The 23,932-nt window shown below is 51.9% G+C and overlaps 1 protein-coding gene across 3 annotated transcripts in view; it reads left to right on the top strand.

Annotated features, from left to right (window-relative positions):
- Positions 1-23,932, top strand: part of FBXW4 (F-box and WD repeat domain containing 4) — an 80,899-nt gene that overhangs the window by 32,168 nt on the left and 24,799 nt on the right. Inside the window, exon 6 of one of the 3 annotated variants that reach the window (XM_046026193.1) lies at positions 12,046-12,616. The exons of the other annotated variants lie outside the window; for them this stretch is intronic. Coding sequence (XP_045882149.1) covers positions 12,046-12,253 — 208 coding nt within the window. The 3' untranslated portion in view covers positions 12,254-12,616. Of the gene's footprint in view, positions 1-12,045; positions 12,617-23,932 lie in introns of those variants that run through there. 3 annotated transcript variants of the gene reach the window in all.

The raw sequence follows: 23,932 nt of genomic DNA, 5'->3' as shown, positions 1-23,932 counted from the left end.
GTGCCCTCCTGCCCGTCTTCTTTCCCTCACACCAGTGATCCTGTTTTTAAGATTCCTGACTTACTGGTGAAATGCTCCTTCTGGAGAGGAGGCACAGCCTGGAGCTGTTTGATGAGGGAAGGGAGGACAGCCTGAGATGGGAGAGAGGAGCTGTGGGAGACTCACCCAGGGCCTAAGGCTGTATGTCCAGGTGTGCTTGTATAGCTCCCATACGACCTCCTGGGACCACATTGGATTCCAAGCACTTTTCCACGAGTAACACAGAAAAGCATAGTTGTTTTTCTTTTTAAAGATTAAAAAAAAATTTTATTAGAGAGGGATCACAAGTAGGCAGAGAGGCAGGCAGAGAGAGAGGGGTAAGCAGGCTCCCTGCTGAGCGGAGCGCCCTATGCAGGGCTCAATCCTAGGACCCTGAGATCATGACCTGAGCTGAAGGCAGAGGCTTAACCCACCTCATGAGCCACGCAGGCGCCCTGAAAAGCAAAATTTTTAAAATGGTTAATCAATTTTATTGCCATTTAAAAACTACTGCCAGCTGAATAAATTTAGCAAATATTCAGGAGTTATGAAATAAGGCACAGCTAAAGACCCCTTCCTTGCTCCTCCCACTGCCCCACGTATTGACCAGACCCTTGGGAGATGGCAGCTGCCGGGAGGGTTTTACGCAGGGCTGGGGTGAGATGGAACTGTAACGGCTGCCGGGTGACACTGAGCACCTGGAACTCTGCCTTCTCTGGCTGAGGGGGACGGGGAGCCACCACCACACCCCTCCCCAGCAGAGGGAAGAAGTGAGCCTCAGGGAAGACCCATGCAGGCCACACGTGGTGCGGGGCAGAGGAGGTGGCTCTTCAGCTCAGGTCTCTTGCCTAGAGCCGCGTCCTGGGGTGCGGAGGGACGCCCACGAGGCAGGCCTAGGTCATCGCTGTGCCTTCATCCACCGTGGATGCATGGTGGATGGTAGCTGCGGCCCTTGACAGGCTCTTGGGGCCTGAGGAACATTTTGTCTTCCTAGAGGCCCCAGTTGAGGCAGAGGGGTCGGGGAGAGCAGGACATCCGTGAGGCCTGGGTTCTCCCGGAGGCCTGCGATGCTTGTTGATCTTTGGTTTGGTGCGGACTGGGGCGCTTCAAGCCAGCTGTGGGGCCCTGGGGGCTGAAATGACTCTGGAGACCCGCTCGCCCTGTTTGCCTGCTAGGGGCAGAGCGAGGAACCCACACCTCCTCCTTCCTCTGCAGACACCATATTTATTGTCCTCCAAGAACGAGGAGGTGCTCAGCCAACTCCTTTCTTTATCTCCAAACAACACTTGCTATCATGTGAGTGTGGTCAGAAGGCTTCCCAGGACACTTGGGTTTTAATCCCTTCTCTCTTGTTTCTGTCATTAGGGAAATACATGAGTGATATAGGTTTAGAAAATTGACTTAGCTGTGTTATTAAGTATACAATATAATTTTGTGTAACTTTGCTTACTGTGGTGGCCTGTTTGTTTTTGGGTGGAATAGTCCAAGTCTGCATGAAGTGTACCGATTCAAATTTGTAAAGTGAGTTGTGGTCTCTCGGGGGTTTTGATGAAGGAGCTGCCCCTGCTTGCTTCATTTCTCCCAGAGGTGAGGGAGAGTCTGGAAGGAAAGCAGTCACTGTGTACTGTTTGGGGAGGGGGCGGATTGCTGGGAGAGCAGGGTGTTTGTTCCAGTGGCTACAGGGTTTACTGTGTGTTGTGTGTGTGGTAAACGCACATTCACCAGCCTGTTGAAATACACCTTTCTTTAGTGAAAGGTAATGGCAGCTGGAGTTTTCTCTGACCGAGAGGTTTGAAAGATTGGAAAAAAGAGGCAGCCAACTTTCAGTTTGGATTCTTTTGGTTCCCAGCAGCTCAGCAATCCTGTGGCCCTGGACTGCGTAACTCTGAGCTTTTAGGGGAAAATGAGTCAAAAGTAATGGTTGTGCCTCTGAGTTTTGCTCTTTTTGGTTGGTGATGAGCTGGGCTGTGAAAAGGAACCCTAACCTCAATAACCTGAGGAGAGACTCTGATGGCTGACTTGGTTGTGCTTTACCTTGTGGCTTGACCTGTGGTCAGTTTGGTCTCTCTGTCCTGCCTTCCTGGGGCCAGGGCAGAGGGAAGCTTCCTCTTGGGCCTGTCTAGGGAAAGGAGACCTTCCCTAAGCAAAGAGTGGCTCGGTGTCCTCCTTTGCCAGGCTGCAGAGCACACAGGAGGGAGCCTTCTGCATGTGGTGGTCCTAGATGAGAGAGTCAGAGGCACAAGGACACTACAGAGGGGCTGGGGGCGGGCACGGCGGGAAGAGGGGGCATGACACCTGGGGAAAGAAGGAAGCTCTGGGCGATGCTAGATGGGCCACCTGGTGGTCCAGCCTGAAATGACTGTAAATTAGAAAAGGATCAGTATAGGGATACGACTGAAATGGAGCCTGGTCCTGCTGAATCTCAGTGCAGTGCCTACCACCCTAGAGTTCCCCACCTGGCTAAGCCAAGCCTCTCCAGTGGGTGCAAGTGTACCCATCGGTAGCAAAGATGAGATGCCACGGGGGTGGGTTTCATTTCCTCAAGACCCTGGATTTCTGCCACTGCCCAGGGCAGGACAGGCTCAGGGAGGCTCATGTGCCGAGCTGCTGGCCTAAGACCAGCAACCCAACCAGCCCTGGCTGGCCCAGGACCCACTTGTGGGAGCCACTTCTTCCCTGGCCAGCAAGGCTGGCTCAGTGGTCAAGAGCAGACTTAAATAAAACACCACAAATAGAAGCAGAAGCCACTGCAGAAGATAGGGCACTGAAGATGCGGCCATGCCCGGAGAGCCTGCCTCTCCCGACAGGGAGACATGGCCGTCCCTCAGTCTCTGTCGCATTCTTTCTCTCTCTCTCTCCACGGCTGTCTGTCTCTCTCCCTCCCCCGACCCCGTCTCTATTTAGTCCCTGTTACTGCTAGGTCCTGGGGAAGCCACTGTGAGCTAGACAGCGTTGTGTGGCAGGGACCAGTCGGAGGGCAGTACGGTGTGTTGAGTTCCCAGCTGGGGGACTGGCACACCGGAGGACCCGCCTGCCACCCGCCCCTCCTGGCTCTAGTCCCCGCCTGCACCACAGCGGTTTCTTCTCTGCCCTCATCGGGAAGAGAGCACGGCTTTTCCCTGCCGGAGCCGCCCCTGCTTCTCTGGGTTGTGTGTGCAGTGTGCCTGTGTTTGTCCACCTTTGATCACTGTTCTGCCAGCACATAATTTAGCAGTCCACATCCCCAGGTGGAAGCATGGAGTTAATGTTAAAATTAGTTGGTGGGTTTATGTGTGTGTACACACACACACACACACACACACACACACACGTACTCTTTAAACTTCAGTGGGTGATGAGGCAGAGAGGGAGGTGGGAGGGCGAAGGGGAGCTATAAATTCTGGGACTGGTGTAGCTGTTCTCTGAGCAGCCGGGAAGCCTCTGATGTCTCCACAGCACTTTCATTAACATTTAAATTAAGGGTTTGTTTTCCAGTCTGTTTTATAGGCAGGGACCTTTCATGGCCTGTCACATGCACGCCCCCCCTCCACCCCACCCCCAGCAAGTGTGTAATTGTAGCCACTGCTCTGTCCTCACTGGGTTGCAGCCGGAGTTCAAAGGGAATTCCGGAGCCGGAGCTCTGGAGGTACGAGGTGGAACAGTCAGGATGTGGGTGTTCCCTCTAACACGAAGGTGCTGTGTAGGAGCTCGTTCTCCTCCCGTCCGACGTGTTCTTTCCTTTCCTCTTCCAAGGGACACACACTCTATTCTGCCTCTGATCCCTTCCCGCTCTTCCTTCCCTGGAGCCACGGGGCATGTGGGAAAGGCTGCATCCATGAGTGCCTGCTCCCTGTACCACGAGTGAGGGCCTGGGACAGATGGTTCGAAGATACAGATCTTCATGCTTATCTTCCTCCTTTTGATTTTTTTTTTTTTTTTTTTGAGCCTCAAGAATACTTCCTCCTACTCTCCTTAGAGAAACAACAGTATAAAAGAGATTGCCATCTGAGAAGAATTTATAATAGGGCCCTTTGGTCCTGAAAAGTGCGTTCTAGCTTTGACAGATAACGTGTACACATGCCGTACGTGGCTGCTCGCTCTGCGGGTACGGGTGTTTGAAATAGCTTAAGATCTAGGAGCTCATTTGAGACCTGTTCTCTGAGATTCTGGTATTCAGAGGAAGCCCTTCTGTGCCCTGACAGGGAGAATTGTTTCTAAGCTCCCTCTCGTAAGGCATATTTGGCAGCATTTGGGGATGTTTTGAAAGATATCCCTGCTCTGGTCTCTGTCCTCCCCAGCAGCATCCTGTTGATGCGTAGATGACAAGAATGTGTCCCAAAAAGCCCAGAGCATCTCATTAGTTCAGAGCCTCAGGGCTGAGTTCACCCACTGGTGGTCTCCAGCTAGAGTTTCCTTCTGAACAGTCAAGAGAGGAGCACTGGCACCTTTCTCTTTCCCTGTCCAGAGGCTGAGATTTTTCTCTCTTGGAGGGCTGACTTTACTACTTGAGTTGCCGTATCCTTCCTCCTTTCTCCATGGACCCGCGCGCACTATCCGTGACTTATCTGCAGGGCTCAGGGTGGCTGAGTGTCCTGCCCTCCTGCTCCAGGTAGCCTGGCCAACAGGTGGCCACCCTCACGCCCCAGAGTCCTGCCCGAGAGGAGTGCGGGAGGGGCAGGGGCGACCCCTGCGCAGGTGCTGCTGGGCTCGGGTTGCAGCTTGGTGTCCAGGCCCCGCCTGCTGGTGATTAATCTGGGCCACGGGCCGGCAGAGGCCCAGCCAGGGCAGCTTTGGTCCCTCACTGTGAAGACCTTTGGCTCGGATGCTGAGCTGATCTCTGTAGCCTGTTTCGGCTTGAGTTTGATCTGTCAAGGCTAAAGAGGAACCTGATGGTGGGGCGGAAACTTCTAGCCCTGTCTGACTTACAGCACTGATCCGTTCCAGTGGCTCTGTCATGATAATACTCGTATATTTAAGAAGATTTCTCCACCTGTTTGCTGTAACGCTTAGATCAATCAAAAGAGGCATCTTCATGAAATATCTGTGCTTTCAGTTTCTTGGGGCAATGGAGCTCACACTTCCAAGTAGAGTTGGGGGTAGGGGAGGGTTGGTACTGGGCCCAGGTGAGTAAAGCCATGACGAGATGTGGCTGGATCAGTAGCATAATGTTTGTGCATTCGGGGGGTGATGTCAGGGGTTGGAGGATCCCCCATCCTCCGGCTGCAAGTAGGTGAATCTTGGACCCTTTGGGACAGATTTTGGTACTTCAGTTTGGAGTCAAGTCTTAAGTTCCTTGTTTTTATTTCAAACCAAGTTTTTTGAAAAGATGTCCCTGTCTCCCCCACCACCTTTCCATTTCCCGGAGTCCTGGTTCCTGGGCTGTCCAGCTGGCAGTCCACAGTGTCTGAGTTGAGGGCGTTTACACATGGCCTTGCTTGGCCATGGGCTTAAGACCCAAGAACAGGATTTCTGCTGCCCGTGACCATCTCTGGGTGTGAGTGAGTTCCGTTATTATAGTAGTTCCATTTGGGAGGTTAGGAGCTGGGGACCTAAGAGCTGGGACAGGAGAAAGCATGGACACAGTCATATAGAACCGCAGTGGAATGTGTTGATACTACTGATGTGGGGAGCTGTCTGTAAAGGTGCTCAGAAAGTCCGTGTAGACTCTGAATTCTGCTGGGCTGACTAGAGCTTCTCCGTAGGATGATGGTGAAGGACACTTTATGCCTCAGCAAGCCAACCACTGTGTTCTCTTCCTTCAGAACAAGACTAAAAGAACCCTGGCTGTATGGCTGGGACATCTGCTAATCCTTCTGCCTCTCTAGCAGTTTCTTCAACAGGACTCTTCCGAAGTTTCCAGATTTTAACCTTTGAGGGAGGGGTTTTATTTCCTGTCTTGTGTAAGTTCTGTGCTCGTGGGCAGCAGATGAAACTCCTTTGCCTCTGGGGTGCCCCACCAAGCCAACTACCCAAGGTCCTTGCCTCCTTTCCCGTTTGGTCTTGCTCCTTTCTCTGACTAGAGCATTTTCAGAGGGGGTAGTTTGTGACCTGGTCTGTAGTACCCTGTATCTGATAGGCATGGCTCAGACAGAAGGTGCTGGCAAGACAGTGAAGAGCAGAGGAAGGAGGAGGGAGGAGAGTATGTGCATGCAGAAGCCGTGGTAATTGCAAAGGGAATATTAGTCCAAGAGCTGCTGGCCCAGGAAATTGCTTTCTGCAGAAGCTTTCCTTTCTCATAGTTTGCAATGCAAATTTATTTATTTATTTTTTATTTTTATTTTTTAAAAGATTTTATTTATTTATTTGACAGATAGAGATCACAAGTAGGGAGAGAGGCAGGCAGAGAGAGAGAGAGAGAGAGAGGAGGAAGCAGGCTCCCTGCCAAGCAGAGAACCCGATGCGGGGCTCGAGCCCAGGACCCTGGGATCATGACCTGAGCGAAAGGCAGAGGCTTTAACCCACTGAGCCACCCAGGCGCCCCTGCAATGCAAATTTAAAACATGAATGGTGCACAAAAAAGTAAAGGAGAGGGCAAAAGGAGTTCCAGTTGGGATGTGATAACCTCCAAAATTTTGAGCAGGGCCTAATGTGCAGAAGAGAATTTCAAGTTATGGGAGAGAATCTTTCAGGAGATTAAAATAATATAAATTGTATTTTGCTGTGATTCCCACCCCCTCCCCACACACCTGTATCTTTTCCGTGCTCTTGTGTTCAGACCTGTCTCTGGCCCTGCTCAGCTTATACTGCTGTCTCCACCTCTGCTTCTTCCTACAGCGAAGCCATAATCCAGCTTCTAGAACAGTGGTCAGGGTGCTCATGATATAGTATTTGATCCTCACAGCAGGTTGGAAACAGAGGCCCCATCTAAAGTCAGTATGCTTCGGCGTGCGCTCTGGCCCTGGGGACTGGAGCCTTGTCATCGTGCCGGCTGGAAGACCTGGGAGCGTGCCCCCTGGGAGAAGGTGTTAAAGCCACAGCTCTCATCCTCTGCTCTCTCTGACCCTCTTTACACTGTGGGTAGGCTTGCTGAAGTCTAACGTGGGGTCACCGGGCTTTTTTCCTCCTGATTTCCCATGCTTCACCTGCTGCATCTAGAGAGCATGTGTGGCGTTCTGCTTCCAGGCTGGAGACACTGCTGTCTGGTTGCTTCTGGCTGCTCTGGTGATGCTGGAGGTGGGGATAGGCAGGGGATGACCCCTGCTTTCAGTGTGTTGGCAGAGCAACCAGCTGGTCAGGTGGGAAGATTCAGAGTGACTTTTTTCTAGGAGCAGAGCTAGACAGGAAGACACAAGAGAGGCCAGAGGCAAGAGCTTTTCAAGGGCAAGGATGTCCCAGGAGTCGAGCTGCCATGCGGCTGTGGGTTGCTTCCACCCCTTTCTGTGTGGCCCTCTTGCACATGTGACAAACGTGGGCCGAACTGATAGGGAGGGGAACGCTGCGCTGTGCGGGGTAAAGTGAAATGTATGTACCCTTTCTGCCTGTGGCCGCCAGGAGTTTTCCTTCCTTCATTCTTCACTGGGGAATTTTGAGAGCGAGATTAGCTCGAGTCTTCCCCGGGGTGAGTCCGGGGGTGGCTGGGCCACAGTCTGGCGTCTCAGGAGCACACTCCCCTATAGGATGCTTCCACGTTCAGTCGGCCACTGCTTATTAGCATGCGCTCCTCACTCTGAACTTGCTGCACCGTGGCCTTCAGGGACTGCAGAGAGAGTCCAGCTCTGAGCATGTGACCCTCCTGTCTCTCTCTCCTGAGGACTGTCTTGTAGGGTGTTTCTCTTTCTCCTGTTACTTACTCTCTGTCGCGACTGTAGCTTTAGCTATGGTGGCCAAGCCTGAGCCTCTTTTCTCCTTGGCCCAAATGGGAGGAGAGCAAGTGAGTGAGTGGACTGGGGTCCTAAGGTGAAGGACCCAAGAAAAAGGTCAGCTGGACGTAGGGTGCGATCTGTGACATTTGGCCAAGAGAGAGGGACGACACATGGGTTAATGTGCTCACAACACCCTCCTTTCCTGGCCAGCTTGAATCTTACTAGTATCCCGGGTGAACTGTGGTTAAGAATAAAAACAAAAAATTAAGGAAGAAAAAATACAGATTATTCAACGGATTCTGCCACTTGTTAAAGGTCTGTGGCCAGGAAAATCCTTTGCAGGCGGGTAAGGGCGGATCCAGGAATAAGAGGGAAAGTTAGAGTTTTAAAATTTCATTACTTTGGCAGTGAGTACCCAAATAAAAACATGACAACCTTTTGACACATATATTCCACATCTAGGAATTTATCCCAAGACAACCAGACAAGTGTGCAAGATGCATGCGTAAAGACATATGTCAAGCATACATAAATATCCAGTAGTGGGGGCTGGCTGAATATTTTGTGGTATCCACCTCACCACTGAAAGGGTGATGAGGCCTTTATTTATTGACTCCAGAAGATGTCCTAGCCTATTATTAAATGGAAAAAAAAAAAGGGTCACAAAATAGTATAATAGTTATTGACTATCTCTTCAGAGTTAATTCTTATTTGAGGATTTCTTTTTTTTTTTTTTTTTTTTAAAGAATTTATTTATTTATTTGACAGAGAGAGAGAGATCACAAGTAGGCAGAGAGGCAGGCAGAGAGAGAGGAGGAAGCAGGCTCCCTGCTGAGCAGAGAGCCCGATGTGGGGCTCGATCCCAGGACCCTGGGATCATGACCCGAGCCGAAGGCAGAGGCTTAAACCACTGAGCCACCCAGGCGCCCCTATTTGGGGATTTCTGTTGACCTTTCCTGTTTTTTTTTGTTTTCATTTTTGGTTGTTTTTTGTTTTTTGGTTTTTTTTTTTTTTTTATTTAAATGTTTTGGTAATGAGCACAGACATAAAGGGCATTTAAATATCCATTTCAGCACCAGGCAACTATAGAAAGAATTCTTCCTTTTTTCTTTACATAGTTATTTAAATCAAGGTTGCATGGACCTACATTTAGCTTTTATTTTAAGCAGTTATATGAAAGTATAATTTACATACCATAAAATTTGCCATTTTAAGAGACAATTTCAGTATACAACTCCATGATTTTTGGTAAATTTACAGAGTTGTACAACCGTCACCACAATTTAGTTTAGAATATTTCTGTCACCCTGAAAAAGTCCTTCTTTACTTTTACTTTTGCAGCATTAAACTTGGTTTCATGCTTGGGCCCTTTTGTGGGGAAAGAAGTTAGCTAAAATACTGGAATTTTTTAAAAAGGTAATGTAAACTCGACTGTTTTTTTGCATGTGATACATGTCCAAATGCCTGCCTTTCCCAGTGTTTCGAGAAAGCTTCTATGTGCAGTGTCACATGGGGAGTATGAAGCCCAAGACACGGTTTTTACCACCCAGGAGCTCGCGGTCCAGTTGGGAAAACAGTGCATGTACTCAGACCAACAATTCATCCCAGTCTGTATGGAGTGTGAGTGCCATCAGTGGCCAAGGTTCTTGACAGAAAATCAGAAGAAAGCAGTAGCCTTTTAGTGAAATGGGGCGGGGCTTTTTGGGTGATGTGGGATATGAAGTGGGACTTAATGGTGGCTCTGTTTACATTACAGGAGGGAACTTGAGGCACAGGGATGGGAGGAGCAAAGACCTAGTAAGGGATGGGGAAGGGAAGCTCCTTGTAAGTCTGGGGGCTAGAGGAGACCAGTGCGGCCAGCTGAGGTGGAGAGTTTATGTAAGGAGTGGTGAGCAGTGAGGCTGGAGGAGACATTTGGGGCAGGGTTTTGGGGGCTTTGAGGAGCAGTCAGACTTGAACCTGAGGATGGCAGGGGCCCTTGGAAGATTTGTGACCACACTGAGTCAGTTACAGGGTTCATGTGGCCGCACATGTGTACAGAATGCTTTGGAGGGGGAGGGGCCGAGGCCCTTGGGATAGTTTACCAGGAGTTTGATTTGCAAGCAGTTAAGGGTCTGGGCTCCCAGGGAGAGTGGGAAGATGGCACTGAATTCAGGAAGAACTCAGTGGTCACAGCTGCACGTGGCAGGGATGGAAGGGACCCACATGAATTCCTCCCTGAGCCTGGTAACTGAAGGCGGCCTGGTTTTGACCAGGCCGTGTTCCATCTTCGACCTGTTGGTCTGGGGCAGTAGTGGGACAGTCAGGTAGCTGTGGTCAGCGACAGCCAGGGATGGTGGCCTGGAGCTCAGACATGGCATGGAGACAACAGCTGAAATACCACGAGGGATTCATGTCAAGGGAAAGCACAGAGAAGTCAAGGCAGCTGGGCAAGGAGAAACCAAGAGGCCAAAGGTCCCATCAGAAAGGCAGGAAAGCTAGGAGCCGGGGAGAGTGGTGCATCCAGTGAGATCGGCAGTGGACAGTGTACATAAATTCACGTGTCCTCCCCATTCTATGTGACACAAGGATAGATACGGTAAAAATGCATAGCCTTGATATTGATGCATGGAATTTGCAAACAGTTGATTCTCCTTGCTTGATTTAAGCATTACATACTTTCTGAACTACAGTAAATTCCAAGTTTTGCTTTCTCTCAAGTTCTTTCCTCTGGCTCTCGTTTTCTTCTCTGTGCTTCCCTGTGGTGGTTTTCCTTGAGGGCAGCCTACTTTGGGCTGGGTAATTTTCCCTCTGTTCGGTTTCAGAGGCTCAGCAGTTGAGCTGGAGGTGCTAAGTGACAAAGTGAGAGCGTGTCCTTTCTGGGTTTCTCCTGTGGTGTTTGCTTCATGCGTGATGGCGTTCAGAGCAAAGCGAGAGGCCGATGGAGGAGAACGTAAAAAGCCAACTGACCACTTCGCTGTTTGGAGCAATTTGGCCTCAGAGCCACAAGGGCTGCCCCGGTCCTGGGCTTGCTTGGGCAACTATGCCTGTCTGAAATCTTTCTTTAAAGGGAATTAAATAGAAACTTTCAAATCCTCCTCAGGTTCTTCGGGGTAGTAATTCCATGGGGCTTGTCATTTGTGTTTGAAGCTGGTGGTGAGGAGGGCGGAGTGAGGAGAAGCGAGGGGGTGGAGATGGGAAGCAGAGAAGGAATCAGAGAGAGAAATTTTATTGAGGGAGAGTTTGCTGGGTTTATGGGAGGGAATCTCTCCCCTCCTCCCCATTCGGATTTGAAAGGGCCGGTGAATCTTTGATTAGGTGCAGGTCAAAAGAATTTACACATTGTGACCTTAATAACTAGAGGTGATTGGCAGGCGGGCTGTGGGGAGGGGGCCGCGGGTCCCTTTCATCTCACTTAGCACAGAGGAGAGACAATGGGCCCGCCGATTTTCCTTGTTGTCCCTTGTTTGAAAAGGTCTGGTGTCTCTACTAGGTACCTGTGACATGGGGGTCTTGATTGGGGTCTCATAAAGGCCCCTGTCAGTATGTCCAAAGGCCAAGAGTACAAAAGCAAGCAGTGGGTGGGGGTCTCAGCTGACCACTGAAGAAGGGAGGGGAGGGCCCGGGAGGCAGTGGAGGGAGAAGCAACCCCCGATGGGAGCCCTTATAGAAGGAGGGGAGGAGGGGGGCAGAGAAGGGCCATTTTTGTCCCTAACTCATCAAGCACATCTGCAGAATTGTCCAGGCTGCTGCCTCCCGGTTTCAAAAGAAAAAAATGATCGTTTGATAAACCGTCCCCGATTCACCACTTTCTCACAAGGGTGGGAGACCCAGCCCTGACCTCTGTATGATTTCACATCAGGACCAGGCTTTCTTTCCCCCACCCCCAAATTGCTGGAGAAACTTTGAAATGTATCCTGTGGCTTTCTCTCTCCCTTCTTCAAGCCCCCCACCCCCATTTCCCACCCTCTCCACCCCACTGGCCTCTGTTTTCTCCCTGGACGCTCCAGAGTGTAGGCGAGTAATTAGTCCCCTCTTTCTGGGGCACAATGAAGCTGGGGTGTTTGGCTGGCCCCTTCCCACCGCTCACAGAGCCGGGGGCCTGGGGGGAAGGACCAGGTGGCATGTGCAGTGTGTTCCAGGCCTGTTGTACAATCACTGGGGCACAGGGCCGGGGGCTCAGGGACCAGTGCGGTCCTCCTTCTCGAAGGAATGTGCAGAGGCGCATGCATTAATGGTCCCCACACAATGCTTGCATTTTTTCTAGGTGGAGGCATCTTCCCCGTGAAAAGGCTGCCGAGCCCGGAGCCCAGGCGGGAGCCTGCCACTGCGACGGCGTTCTTTCCCACCCTGCGCTTAGTGGCTTGGAGCTAACATGGGAGACCAACAGGCCGCGTCTCTTGAGAGCCCGATCTTTGTATCCGATGTGTGCTCCCCCTCTGCCCTGTCAGTTTTGTGTGTTCACGGAGTGTTGATTTTAATGCGGGCCTGTGTTGGGCTGAGAGGCCAGGCTGGGGGGCCTCGGGCCTTTGTCTTGCAGGGCCTCTTCTTGGAGGGTCTTCGGCCCTGGAGGCTAGTGGCAGATTTGAGAGGTAGGGTGAGATGCCAACTCTGGCTGGCACAGGGTTCCCCCATCCATGTGTCTGTCACAGACCACCGTGGGGGGCCTAGAAAGCCAGAGCACCTTGGGATGCTCAGGCACACGCTTGCCCCCCCACCCCCCGCCTCACGGGGCAGTTCGTTCTACCGTGTAGGGCTGCCAGCTTGAAATGACTTACACCCCCCTCGTGACTGAGTCTGGCAGAAGCACAGATTGTGAGCCTCAGGGAGTCAGGGCAGGGCCTTGTCTGCAGGGGTTTGGGGAGGTGGGGGCAGGCAGGAGGGGTGCTGGGAGACTACAAGTCTGCTGTAGACGACTCTCCGGTGATTGGTAAGGGTCAGAAGAGCACAGGACCAGACAGAAAAGAGGCCAGCGTCTGGGAGAACATTGACAAATCGCAAATGCTGCTCTTTGGCACTGGAGGGAAGAGTCCCTTAGAATGTTGGGTCAGGATGGGAGGTATGTTCCCCAGTGAGGAGAACTGGGGCCCCTCACACTCACTGGGGACCGTCCAGTAGAATAGAATGTCTTCTGTCTTTACCATTCATCTCTCTGTGTCAGAAGTCGGGGAAAGGGTCTTTACCCATTCTGAACCCCGGCGTGTGTACATGTGCCTCTAGGAGGGGGAGACTGGGAGCCTTGATGTGGCCTGCTCTACTCCTGGTGAGGGGGGAGTGCAAGGATCCCTCTGAGTCAGGGAGCCAGTGGGTGAGGACCTGCCTACCCACCACCATGGCCAGGCCATGGCCCTGCCATCTGGTATAGTGCTGGAGGCCTTCAGCTGAGTCCAGTGTTTAGAAATGGACTGTGTCCTCACTTTCCATACGATCAGAAGGCAGAGATGTGGGCTGGCCCCTAAGATGAGGTGACCCTGGGGAGGCATCCCGCCAAGGTTCCCCAAGCACAGCGTCTCCTCTGTGCTGCAGTTGGCACCCTGCGCACTGTCTCAGGAATTGGTGCCAGTGCCGCTGCCAGGCCCGACCAGGGGAAAGCAGCTGGAACTCCAAGGCCTTTGAGGGGCCTGAGTCCCAGAGGGGCCCACCAGTAAGGAGCAGCTCCTACTTTGGGCCACTGTGTGGCAGAGAACATTTCCTTCGTTGAGAAATAGGCACTCCTGGTGGTACCCACCCCCTCCCTTTTTCCTTTTACTGTTCTTTTCCCTTAACTTCTCCAAATGCTATTTCTCCCCTCCCTTCTCTTCCATTTTGTGGACCAACTCCTAAAGAGCCTAATAGAGACACAGCTTATGTGTATGGATGTGACCATGGAGGGAAGGGGTGTCAGGGATGGTCAGGCTGGGGCTCCAAGATTGTCAAAAACACCGTCACCTCCCCCTACCTCCCGGGGCTGTTCTGCCAGTGCCTGGCTGGGAGGGCACACCAGATCACAGCCTTTTAAATGCAGGCTCCATGGAGGAAAGAGGTAGAAACATGGAAGCAAATTAGATCTATCTATGGAGGTGTGTTCAGCTGGAGAAAATGAGCATTTCTTACTAACTGGAGTGCAGGGCATTTCATTATTAAGCTTCATTACAAGGGGGAAGAGTGCAGTCGGCCTCTCTGGGGATCCCCGGACTGTTTTCGTCCCTTTAAAAGTACAGTCACGTTGAGGTTGGGGGAAGAGGCAGGAATTGCTCTTGGTAACTTCATAGAGCACCCAGGGGTTTAAAGCCAAGTGCGGAACAAGGTAGGAGAGAGAGGTGGGCAGTGGGAGGGTGCTTCGAGGCCTTCCTCGTTCTGGGACAATAAAGAAGTAGAGAAGCCCTGGTGAAAGTGGGGAGCCTCACCTCTGCAACTAAGATTGAGGGATTTGGGGATGTTGAGAAAAGCGTCGATTAGATGGGGCACCTGGATGTCTCAGTGGGTTAAGCCTCTGCCTTCGGCTTAGGTCATGATCTCAGGGTCCTGGGATCAAAGCCCCACGTTGGGCTCTCTGCTTGGCGAGGAGCTTGCTTCCCCCTCTCTGTCTGCCTGTCTCTCTGTCTGCTTGTGATCTCTCTCTCTCTCTCTCTGTTAAATAAATACAGAATCTTTACAAAACAAAACAAAAACGTTAATTAGAAACCCCACCCTTCCCGGAGACCTGATATCTGACTATTTTAACTTTAGAATTAAAAGTCCAAAATGGTGGAATTCAGCTACAGCGCAGTGGTCTGACACAGCTGCTGTTTCCCGGATGCCTAGGACCTTGTCCTTTGGGGCCAGAGAAGGGCAGGAGTGTGCTGCCTTCAACCGGGCCTGGTGGGATGCGTGTTAACTTCCATGCAGGCAGAAGGGTGAATTGGTCCTGTCCATGGAAGACAATGTGACACAGGTGAACCTGACTTTACAGTTCTGACTCCTTTTCCTGCTGCTGCTGCCCCCGGGATCGTGTCCAGAGTATAATCCATCCCAAGAGAATTCTGATCTGGAGTGCTTACGCAAAGAAGTGACTTGTCTAGGTTTTGCCTAGTCAGTTAGATTATCTGGTGTTCAGTGTTCTCAGGGAAGCTGAGAGAAGACAGCATTTTGTCATTGGAGAATTTCCTCCCATGGCCGTGGTACCAAGCACAGAGCTACAAAATCTCGTTTAGAATCCATGCTTGTCATGCTGTATCAAAGACCTGGAGGTTTTGCTCTCTCCCAAATCATCCTTTGCTTTTACCACAAGTCTCTGCTTAGCTCAGCCTCCCTGAGGACATTAAGTACCCAGGCTGTCTTCTGGGGCTGGTAGACCTAATTCCTAATGGAGGCCTAGTCCCTTTGTTCAGCGGCCTGGGGACCACTTGATTGGGTGAACCTGGGACTTAGGAGCTCACTGATCACCTGTAGGTCTCCCCTCCTTCCCTCCATTTCCACCCCCTCCCAAAGTGGAAGAGTATCCCTCTGCACTTCCCACTTCCCAAAGAAGAGGAGACGGAATGACGGAAGATCTGGGGCAGCGGTTGGCACCTTAGCTGAGTGACCAGTAGCCAGCGCTGCTTTTTTATTTGCGGGCGCAGGATCTTCGGCCTTTGCGTTCCCAGCTCTGCGTGTACCCGCCCCCTGTCTCTGAGCCCACATGTCTGAAGGTGTGTGTCAGGGTAGCAGGCAGATTCCTTGGTCTCTGGGGGTCCCCCACCCCGAACAGGAACTCTCCTGAGGTGATGCACGTGGGTTCCTCTGCCTTTCAGTTTCCTGACTTGTGTTGTTGTCCCTGCTTCTCCTGGGATTGCATCCCCTCAAGAAGGCACCTCAGCATAAGGCCACATATGAATGCCTGTATGTTTTCTCTTCCCTGGAGCATGGAGAGGGGGCTGGGAACCTGGTCATGGAGTTTCTGGCAGTCTCCGTGTTTCCTCAAGTTCTCTCATCCCTCTAGCTTATCTTTTGCCCAGGCTTCTCCTTGGGATTCCTCTTGTCTGTGAATTTTCCTCCTGTTGGTGGCAGCAGGCAAGGAAATGTTCTCTGGAAGAAGCTGTGGGCTTCTCAAGCGAGTCCCTGCAGGTGGCTGTGGGCATGTGGGAGAATGCCGACCAGAGCCGACAAGGCAGGAGCTGTGGAGTTGGCAGAGGGCCGAGGCCTGTGCGGGTCGCAGCTGACCTGACACTTCTGAGCAGTTTATCATCAGGGTCGAAACTCTTTGGCTTTTCCACAGAAGGAACAGAATGTTGGGGTGGGGGAGGGGGAGAATGGGAAGTTGGTTTTCTGTCAGTGGCTAACAGTGTCCAGTATTTGGCATAGGGACCGCGTAGCAATGAAAGCCTGAAGTGAGGGGGGCTACCCAGCCAGTAAATCAGGAACCCAAACTACTGTCAAGTGTGTTTGCAAATTTGTGACACTTGGTTTCATTCTTCTAAAAGATTTGTATCCCATCCCCAGTGGCTTAGTAGGAAAGGAAACTTCTAATCAAAGGAGCTTTTTGGTATCCTCATGTTTTTCCAAAGAGAAAAATCCATGCTTTTTATAGTTGGTGATTTCAAAAATGCATGATTAAAAACATGCTACCAGAAAATACATGTCTGAAAGCAAGCATGAAGGGGAGTTTGAGCTGAACCAGAGGAAGTGGGTGAGCTGTGCAGGCTGGTGCTTAGGGAAGGCCTCCCATGTCCAGTGTCTTCTAGAAGGCCTGGGTGAAAACCTCTCCTAGGCCAGAGAGCCATGAGAATTGTCCTTGCACTCATCCTCTAAGGTGATAGGACCAGAAAACGTCTAGAGTACATGCTCAGAGGCCCAGGCGAAGGGAGCTACCAGAGGTAGAATGGCCTGTGGGTGAGGATGCTCATCCTAGAGATAATGAAGGAAACAAGTAAGTTATGGTCCCCTTTGGCATTGGTTCCGCACATTGTAGGGGGCCTTGTCCAAGGCTGGGGCCAGGAGGACCTGATTCTTGGGAAGACATGGACTCTGGTAATCCCTGGTGTCAGGCCTCCATTTGAAAGCCGTGCATATTTGCGATGGGCAGGACCACGTGGGTATGTGTGGTCCTGGGGAGCTTGAGGCCCTAGAGTTTTATGCTAGGACTGAAGCCATACTTGTGCCCCATCCCTGACCACCCCTATCAAGAGGTAAAACAGCAACAACAACCACCCAGAAGCTTCCCTCCAGGCCTCTCGGGACGGGCTCTGGCTCCACGGGAGTTGAAGTGTCAGAAAAGGGCCGATAGGTATCAGGTGCTGTGGGATCACTGTTGGCTATTTACATTCTGAATCCTGGGTTTGAAATTAATTGGATTGCAGAAACAACTTACTTTTATTATTTTTTCAAACCAACTAAATACCCAAAAACCAAAATTTAAAACCCCTAAACCTTTCATCCTTTTCCTTTTCCCTGTGGCTTTATTTGCTGGGTAGTGAAAAGTGCTTTCCCCGGCCTCCTTCAGTTGCCATGCTGAACAAAGTGAGAAACCCAGGGAAGGAGGATGCTGGTGCCAAAAGGGCTGGCTGCTGCCCCCAGCTCTGCATCCCCTGGCCTGCCCCGGCCACCCCACCGTCTGGGCTGTAGCCCAAACAAGCATAGGCGCCTTGACCGACAACAAGCCCCAGCTTTGTTGTGCCTGTGGGGGAACTGCTTTCTGGAGCCCAGGGATCGCCTCTGAGAACCACCTGTGCCTCCCGGCCTCCTGCCTGGCCTGGGCCTTCTGGCACCCGGGGCCCCACATTCCAGCCAGCAGTCTGAGGGCAGAGTGAGGGGCAGGAGAGGACAAAGGGGGCTGTGGTCAGTTTAAAGGGGGCACAAATTCCAGTCTGCCCCTTCAGGGCTCCTGGTTGGCTCCTGGTTTGATCTCCTGTGGCCCCGGCCAGGTTAAAATTGTCCTGTCTGTCATCAGCACTGACAGTAGCTTTCTGAAGTGGTCTGCAGAATGGGCACAGTGAACCCAAGGTCTCTCTTCTTACCTAGTTCTGGGTGCTTCAGGAGGGGAATGATGTAGGTTCCCCTTACAGGCTGCTTCTTACTTGGGAGTCCCCCGTGCCTCTGTGCAACCTAGCCAGCAATGAGGACCATGATGGCAGCCAAATGCCAGGTGCCCTGCTGAACGCTTTATAGTTCCTTACGCCTCCCAGACAGCTACTGTCCTCACCCCTTGTTTACAAGGAAGGAAACTGAGGCCTAAGAGAGCTTGATTAGCATGCCTAAAGTCAAATCTGCTAAGTGAGGCACTTAGGGGTTGGGCTCCAACATCCGATTCCGGAGTTCATGCTTTCCAGCTGCTGTGTGACACTGTCTGCCTTGCCAGCCTTGGGGGTTACTGAGGGGGTCTTACTCTCCTTTGGGATTAGAACTTGCTGATGGTCTTGAATTTCTTCTGATTTTTTTTTTTTTTTTAATGTGAATTGAAGACTTGATTCTCTAGCTGGACCTTAAGCTGCCTAAGGGCAGGCCTGTGAGTTTTGTTTTCCCTGATCCCCCTGGCACCCGTAGCACGGGGCTGGGTTAGGTGCTCTCGGGTACTCGTAGAAGGAATGACCCAGGCAAGGCCTTGTTATGTGAGGGGGCGGCAAGTGCCAGAGCAGGAGCTTCCACCTGAGGTGAGAGGGCAGCCTGGGCAGGTGGGACCCAGGACTGATGAGGGGCAGTAGAAGACGGGGGCACAGAAGCCAGGCCAGCTGTTCTGAGCAACAGACTGCTTGGCCCCTGCTGTGTGTTGGTCTGGGCTGTTCCCAGAGGGAAGAGGCTGTTTCAGGAATAGCAGGGTGTGAAGGGAGGGTCTGCTTTCATGTCTCTGAGCTGAGGGTGTTTGGACTAGCCACCCTTTACTTTGTAGACGCTTCTGTAGAGAATCGCTTTGAACCTCTGTTGCCGGGGCTTGAGCGCGGGAACGGTAGTAGTTCCTAGCAGCGGGGCCAGTGCGGAGCACGGTGTCAGTAACACGACCGATTCTGACGGTCCTTGTGGCTGGATCTCAGCGGTGGGTTAACAGGCACATTTGACCTGACCACCTCCTATAAGCCATGTGCCACCCAGCTCCAGCTGCCCCCAGCCACACTTGTGCCTGCACACAGTTCCCCTGGGCTCTCAGACTCCACAGTGTGTGGCGAGGATGGCCGGTGTGCGCCTGGTCCCACTTCTGGTAGTGGGTCTGAGGGCAGCTGGGAGGCCGGTCTGCAGACAGCGGTGTGTGTGGTGGGCAGCTGCAGCTTTGTTCTTTTTCATCAGCCCTGGGTTTGGCGGGGTTGGGGTGGTCGTAGCAGAGTAGCCCTGGAGAAGGTCTGCTTCTGTTTGCAGACAGGGGCCTTAGGTCTGCGTCAAAGGCAGGAGGGTCGGAGGCCACATGGCGCGCTCCCCCCATCCCCTACTTCTGCATACCCAGAAGAGCCCCCCCATTTCCAGTTTTTATAAATCTGTCAGAGATGCTAACTCTCGCAAGTTCTGTTGCCTTTTTAGCAAGTTAAAGAACACTGTTCTGTTTCCTGTTTCACAGACGAGGAATGTGAGGTCCCAGGAGGTCATAGGCTTGCCCATGGTGAGCCAGCTTGTGAGCCACCGAACAGGCGCTGGACACTGGCCTCCTGTGTCCCGGCGCCTGGCCCTTCCCGTGCACCATGGTGCGGCCTGCCCAGTGCCTGTGCTGGCCTGCGTCCTGGGCATTCTCGCCTGGCACTGAGCTCAGCCCCTCATTCTCTCCCTCAATAAGGGCTGGTCGTGAGAGGCTGGCAGACCTTTTGGTCTCTTGGCTCAGTGGTCATTGCCACTGCCGAAGCCCCCATTTCTGACCTTTGGACACCTCAGCACTGACCCCAGATAAGCCCTTTGCTGCCTCCACCCTGTGCCTCTCTAGCCGTGAAGCCACCTGGAGCAGAGAGCTGTTTTTCCTCTGCCAAGCTAGGCAGTAGGGGCGGCTGTGGCAACAACAGGAGATGCAAGTGTTCGAGAGGCTGTGGGTCTCCCTGTCTCTGCTCCCAGAAGAGTCTCTTTCCTTAAAGCTTCCCATTTCCCAACTGGGAGGTGTCTGCGAAGGCCCAAAATGTAATGTGAGCTCCAGCCCCAGGGCCTCTGGGGACAGCCGGACAGACATAGCACTATGGCCCTCGGGCCCCCCAGTCCTGCCCCAGTGCGGTCCATCATCTTTTGCCTGTTCTTTGCATCATAAATGCAGGGCTGTGGTACTAGGTACAAGTCAACAGTCTCATCTTGCGTGTCTCCACCTCCCAGAAAGCTAGCTGCCTGGGGCCACTGGCCCTGACTGGAAGACTCGGATTGGATGGGTGGTGATGTAGGTCCCTCGTCTAGGCCCCAGTCCCAGCTGCCCCCACCAGCCCTGGTCTGGCTCACCATGGGGCCCAATTCAGATGCCTCTTTTGTTTGACTTGCACAGAGCAGCCTGGCTCACCATTCCCACATGCCGAACTTTCCCTACCATTCACTGGGAAGGCTGAAAAGCCCTCAGCTAATTGCGTTGGGCTGAAAATTACCACTTCCCTGCGTTCCCCTGCTGCTGAGGACATTTGTGTCACTGCTGTATTTAGGGGGAACAAAGGCCCCCTGTGGGGAGAGCCCAGGTACGAATGTGGGATGGGGGGAATAATTGCAGTCTCTCCAGGTGAAAGCCCCTGTTAAACTTCAGTAAGTCAATTAGGCTTGGTGGGGTGGGGGGGAGGGCAGAGACCCCCATGATAAACTGTTCCCACCGAGCAATTAAAGAAAATCATTTTAGCTTTGAGGAGAGAAACTGCTTATTAGAAATTTTGTGGGTCCCCCCCTTCCCTACCCCTGCCCCTCCCTTGGGATGAAACAACAAAACGCCTTCCTCAATAGAAGTGTTTCTCCTCCTCCTACTCATTGTGTGGCCTGAAAGCACTTACCGTGGGAGGGCAGAGGGAGGGACAGAGACAGAGACAGAGACAGAGAAAATGGCAGGGGCTTAACACCTGGGCTGACTAAAAATCACAAGTGCGCAGGAAGACTGGGGAGAGACGACTCTGGGCACAGTGCTTACACACGTCGTGTGGTAGGGTGTGAATGTGTGGGTCGTGAGTGTGTCCACGGACCTGCTTTCCTGTCCTCATCAGGAGTGGAAACAAGAAGCTGTGGCGGTGGGTGTGTCTGTGTGAGATTTTGTGTGGCATCCTGGGTGCCCCCTTACAGGAGGGAGCAAACACAGGCTGTGTGTGTCTGCACACGCGTGCACTTACATGTGCCGTCTCAGCAGAGGGTGGCAAGGCCAAGACAACCCAGCTGGGCAGGCACCTTGTCCTAGGGCTGTGACTGGGCCCATGTTCTCTCTCCTCCCAGGAGCCAAATACCAGCACCTGGGAGCTGAGCCACGAAATAGCTTTCCACCTTGGACAGTCAGTCGGCCGCTGAGGGCTGAATGGCCGGCAGCCACCTCCTGGCTCTGGGCTGGGAACAGGCTGGAGGGGAGTGATGGATGGACAGGCTGATCTCCACGGTGTTCTTCCCCATGTTGCTCAGGCGGGGGTGAGGTGTGGAGATTCCACAGGAAAGAAATCAGTGGCCTGGCATGTACTTTCTTGGTATCTACCTTGGCGGATCCCACATACGGGGTGGTGGTGAGGGCATTTCCAGTTGGCAGCCCTCCCCCACCCCCAATTTCTGACGAGACACACAAGGTGGAAAGACAAGGTGATCTGATCTTATCTGGGGAAGATGGTGGGGAGGGAGGGAGACTTTTCTGTCCGAAGTCTGTAATTTGGTCACTTACAGGTGTGTATGCACGTGTATACCCGCAGATCACAGGTAGCATTGGTACCATACCCCACCTTGCCCCAAGTCTTGGCACTTCAAGGGAGGGCCTGGTGGCACTGATGGTGGGCCTGGCCCGAGTCAGGTACCGCCCTGGCCTCAGTGTTTCCCTGTGGCTCATGATTATTATTATTGGAACATTATTCCAGTGTTCCAAAGAGGTGAAATTAAACATCGAGGGGTTGACTTTTCCCAGAAAACAAATATGCCAAGTTATTTGCCTACCAGAGGGCCTTCGGAGGTAGAATTTGGTGCCTGCAGGCTGGCAGTGGGGAGGCGAGGGCTGCTGACAAAGTCCAGAGCAGGAGCATGGAGGGGAGGCTGTACAGAGAGCAGGGGCTGGTTAGAATTTGGGGGACTCAGGGAGGGTGTGGAATAGCTCAGAGAAACAGGAACGGGGATGCTGCTCCCTGTGACAGGCTCCACACAGTGGCTACCTGTAAGGAGATGGGTCTTCAGAGGAACATGAAGCTCAAATACAGGTCATGTTTGGTTTCAGATTTTTTATACAAATAGACTCGGTAGACATATATCAGCACATAAACGTGTCTGTTTGCAGACTATATGGTGATGTATTTGTAGAGTTTTTATACGACATATGATATTATTTTATGCTCTAGAAAGTGATTTTCCATGAATGAGCCTTGGTTTCTTCATACCTGGTTTCTGATTTATGACTTTAGGTGGCTTCCTGACCTAAGTCCAGTTTCATTAAAAAGAATGAGTGGGTTTTGGGGGACTGTTTGAAGTATGCGTTTTTTTTTTTTTAACTTTTTAAAAAGATTTTATTTATTTATTTGAGAGTGTGAGTACGCAAGCGGGGGGGGGGGGTGGCAGAGGGAGAGGGAGAAGCAGGCTCCCCACTGAGCAGGAAGCCCGATGCAGGGCTCAGTCCTAGGACCCTGGAATCATGACCTGAGCAGAAGGCAGACACTTAAGGACTGAGCCACCCAGGCATCCCTCTGCATTTTTTTTTTTTTTTTTTAAGAAAAAGTTGTACCTGGGCGCCTGGGAGGCTCCGTGGGTTAAAGAAAAAGTTGTACCTGCGATATGTGAGTTTCCTGCTTGGTTCCTCCTGCATTTGGTATGTCCCTCAGAGGGATCCAGCGATGGAATATTTGAGTTTGCTCATATGGCCAGATCCCTTTTCTGCTTGCTCTGGGGGCCTGTTTGTACGGAGTCAGGGCGGGAGGAGAGAAAAGGAGCTGTGACAAAGGGGCTTCTTGGGGTTACAAAGTTTTACTATTGTGTGTGTATTTTCAAATTTTTAATCTTGAAAACTCTCAAACACAAAGAAAACATAGAATGAACTCCCAGGTTCTCATCTCCATCTTACCACTTGTTCCATGTGTGTCTGTAGTTCAGATGGGCTAGATGCTGGGACCGCAGCTTTCACTGGGCCACGCCCTCAGGGAACTGGCGCTCCAGGGGTCCCAGGCACTGGCTGGGCAGGGGTGCTGTGTGGGTGCTGGCAGAACTTGTACTCAGTCTGTCAGAAAGTATCCAAGAGCCAAATCTCTCAGGATCAGGGCTTTCTGCCTTCAAAAGCCTAAACCAGTCCTTCAGGCACATCTTTATTATCTGTTCTTTTAAAAAAAAAATTTTTTTTTTTTTTTTTTTTAAGTAAGCTCTACACCCAATGTGGGGCTTGAACTCACCACCCCAAGATCAAAAGTTGCATGCTTTTTTCAACTGAGCCAGCCAGACACCTTTACGATCTGCTCTCATCTACCCTCTGTCGGGAGTGGGAGAGAAGACTTTTTCCTGGGCCCAGGGTGAGAGACCACCTCACCCTCTTCGGAGTTGAAGGCCAGCCTGTGCTGTCCCACTTTGTCTGCTCCCCTGGTAGACACACCAGCTATGGACTTCATGGTTGAGGTGTCCTTAGCCAGGCCTCCTGGTGTCCAGTAGGCGCCTGGCAGAGCCTGTTGCGCAGCTGTCAGGGAGAAACAGTCAGATGGGGGAGCAGCTCCATGGCTGCCGAGCAGGCTCTCTGGTGGTCAGGACAGACTGGTTCCAACGGAGAGAAACCAAGTCCGCATTAACATAAGTAAAGCTGGGAATGTTTCACTCACAAAATCCAAGGGTGAAGCTGAGCCACTAGGCCAGAGGAGGCGCACACGTAAGCTGGGGTGGCTAGGCCCAGACAGGGTTGTGGGTCATGTAGTTTTTCTTCGACCTGACCTCATCTCTCTACTCTGTTGATATTATAAATACTTAATGCTCCTGCCCAAATCTGGATTAACTCTGAATTTCAAGGTCCCTCTGTTGGTTTGTTAATGTGAGTTATGTTTAGAAAGAATCCGATTTTAAAATAAACGTGTTGAATGTATGTCTGGCTTATCTGAGCAGTTCTGCAGGCGAGCTCTGCTCTCCTCCGTTTGTTTGTGGAG

The sequence above is a fragment of the Meles meles genome, chromosome 13 (genome assembly GCF_922984935.1).
Source record: "Meles meles chromosome 13, mMelMel3.1 paternal haplotype, whole genome shotgun sequence".
NCBI lineage: Eukaryota > Metazoa > Chordata > Mammalia > Carnivora > Mustelidae > Meles > Meles meles.
The sequence above is the reverse complement of the archived record's forward strand: the minus strand, read 5'-3'. Positions and strand labels throughout refer to the sequence as shown.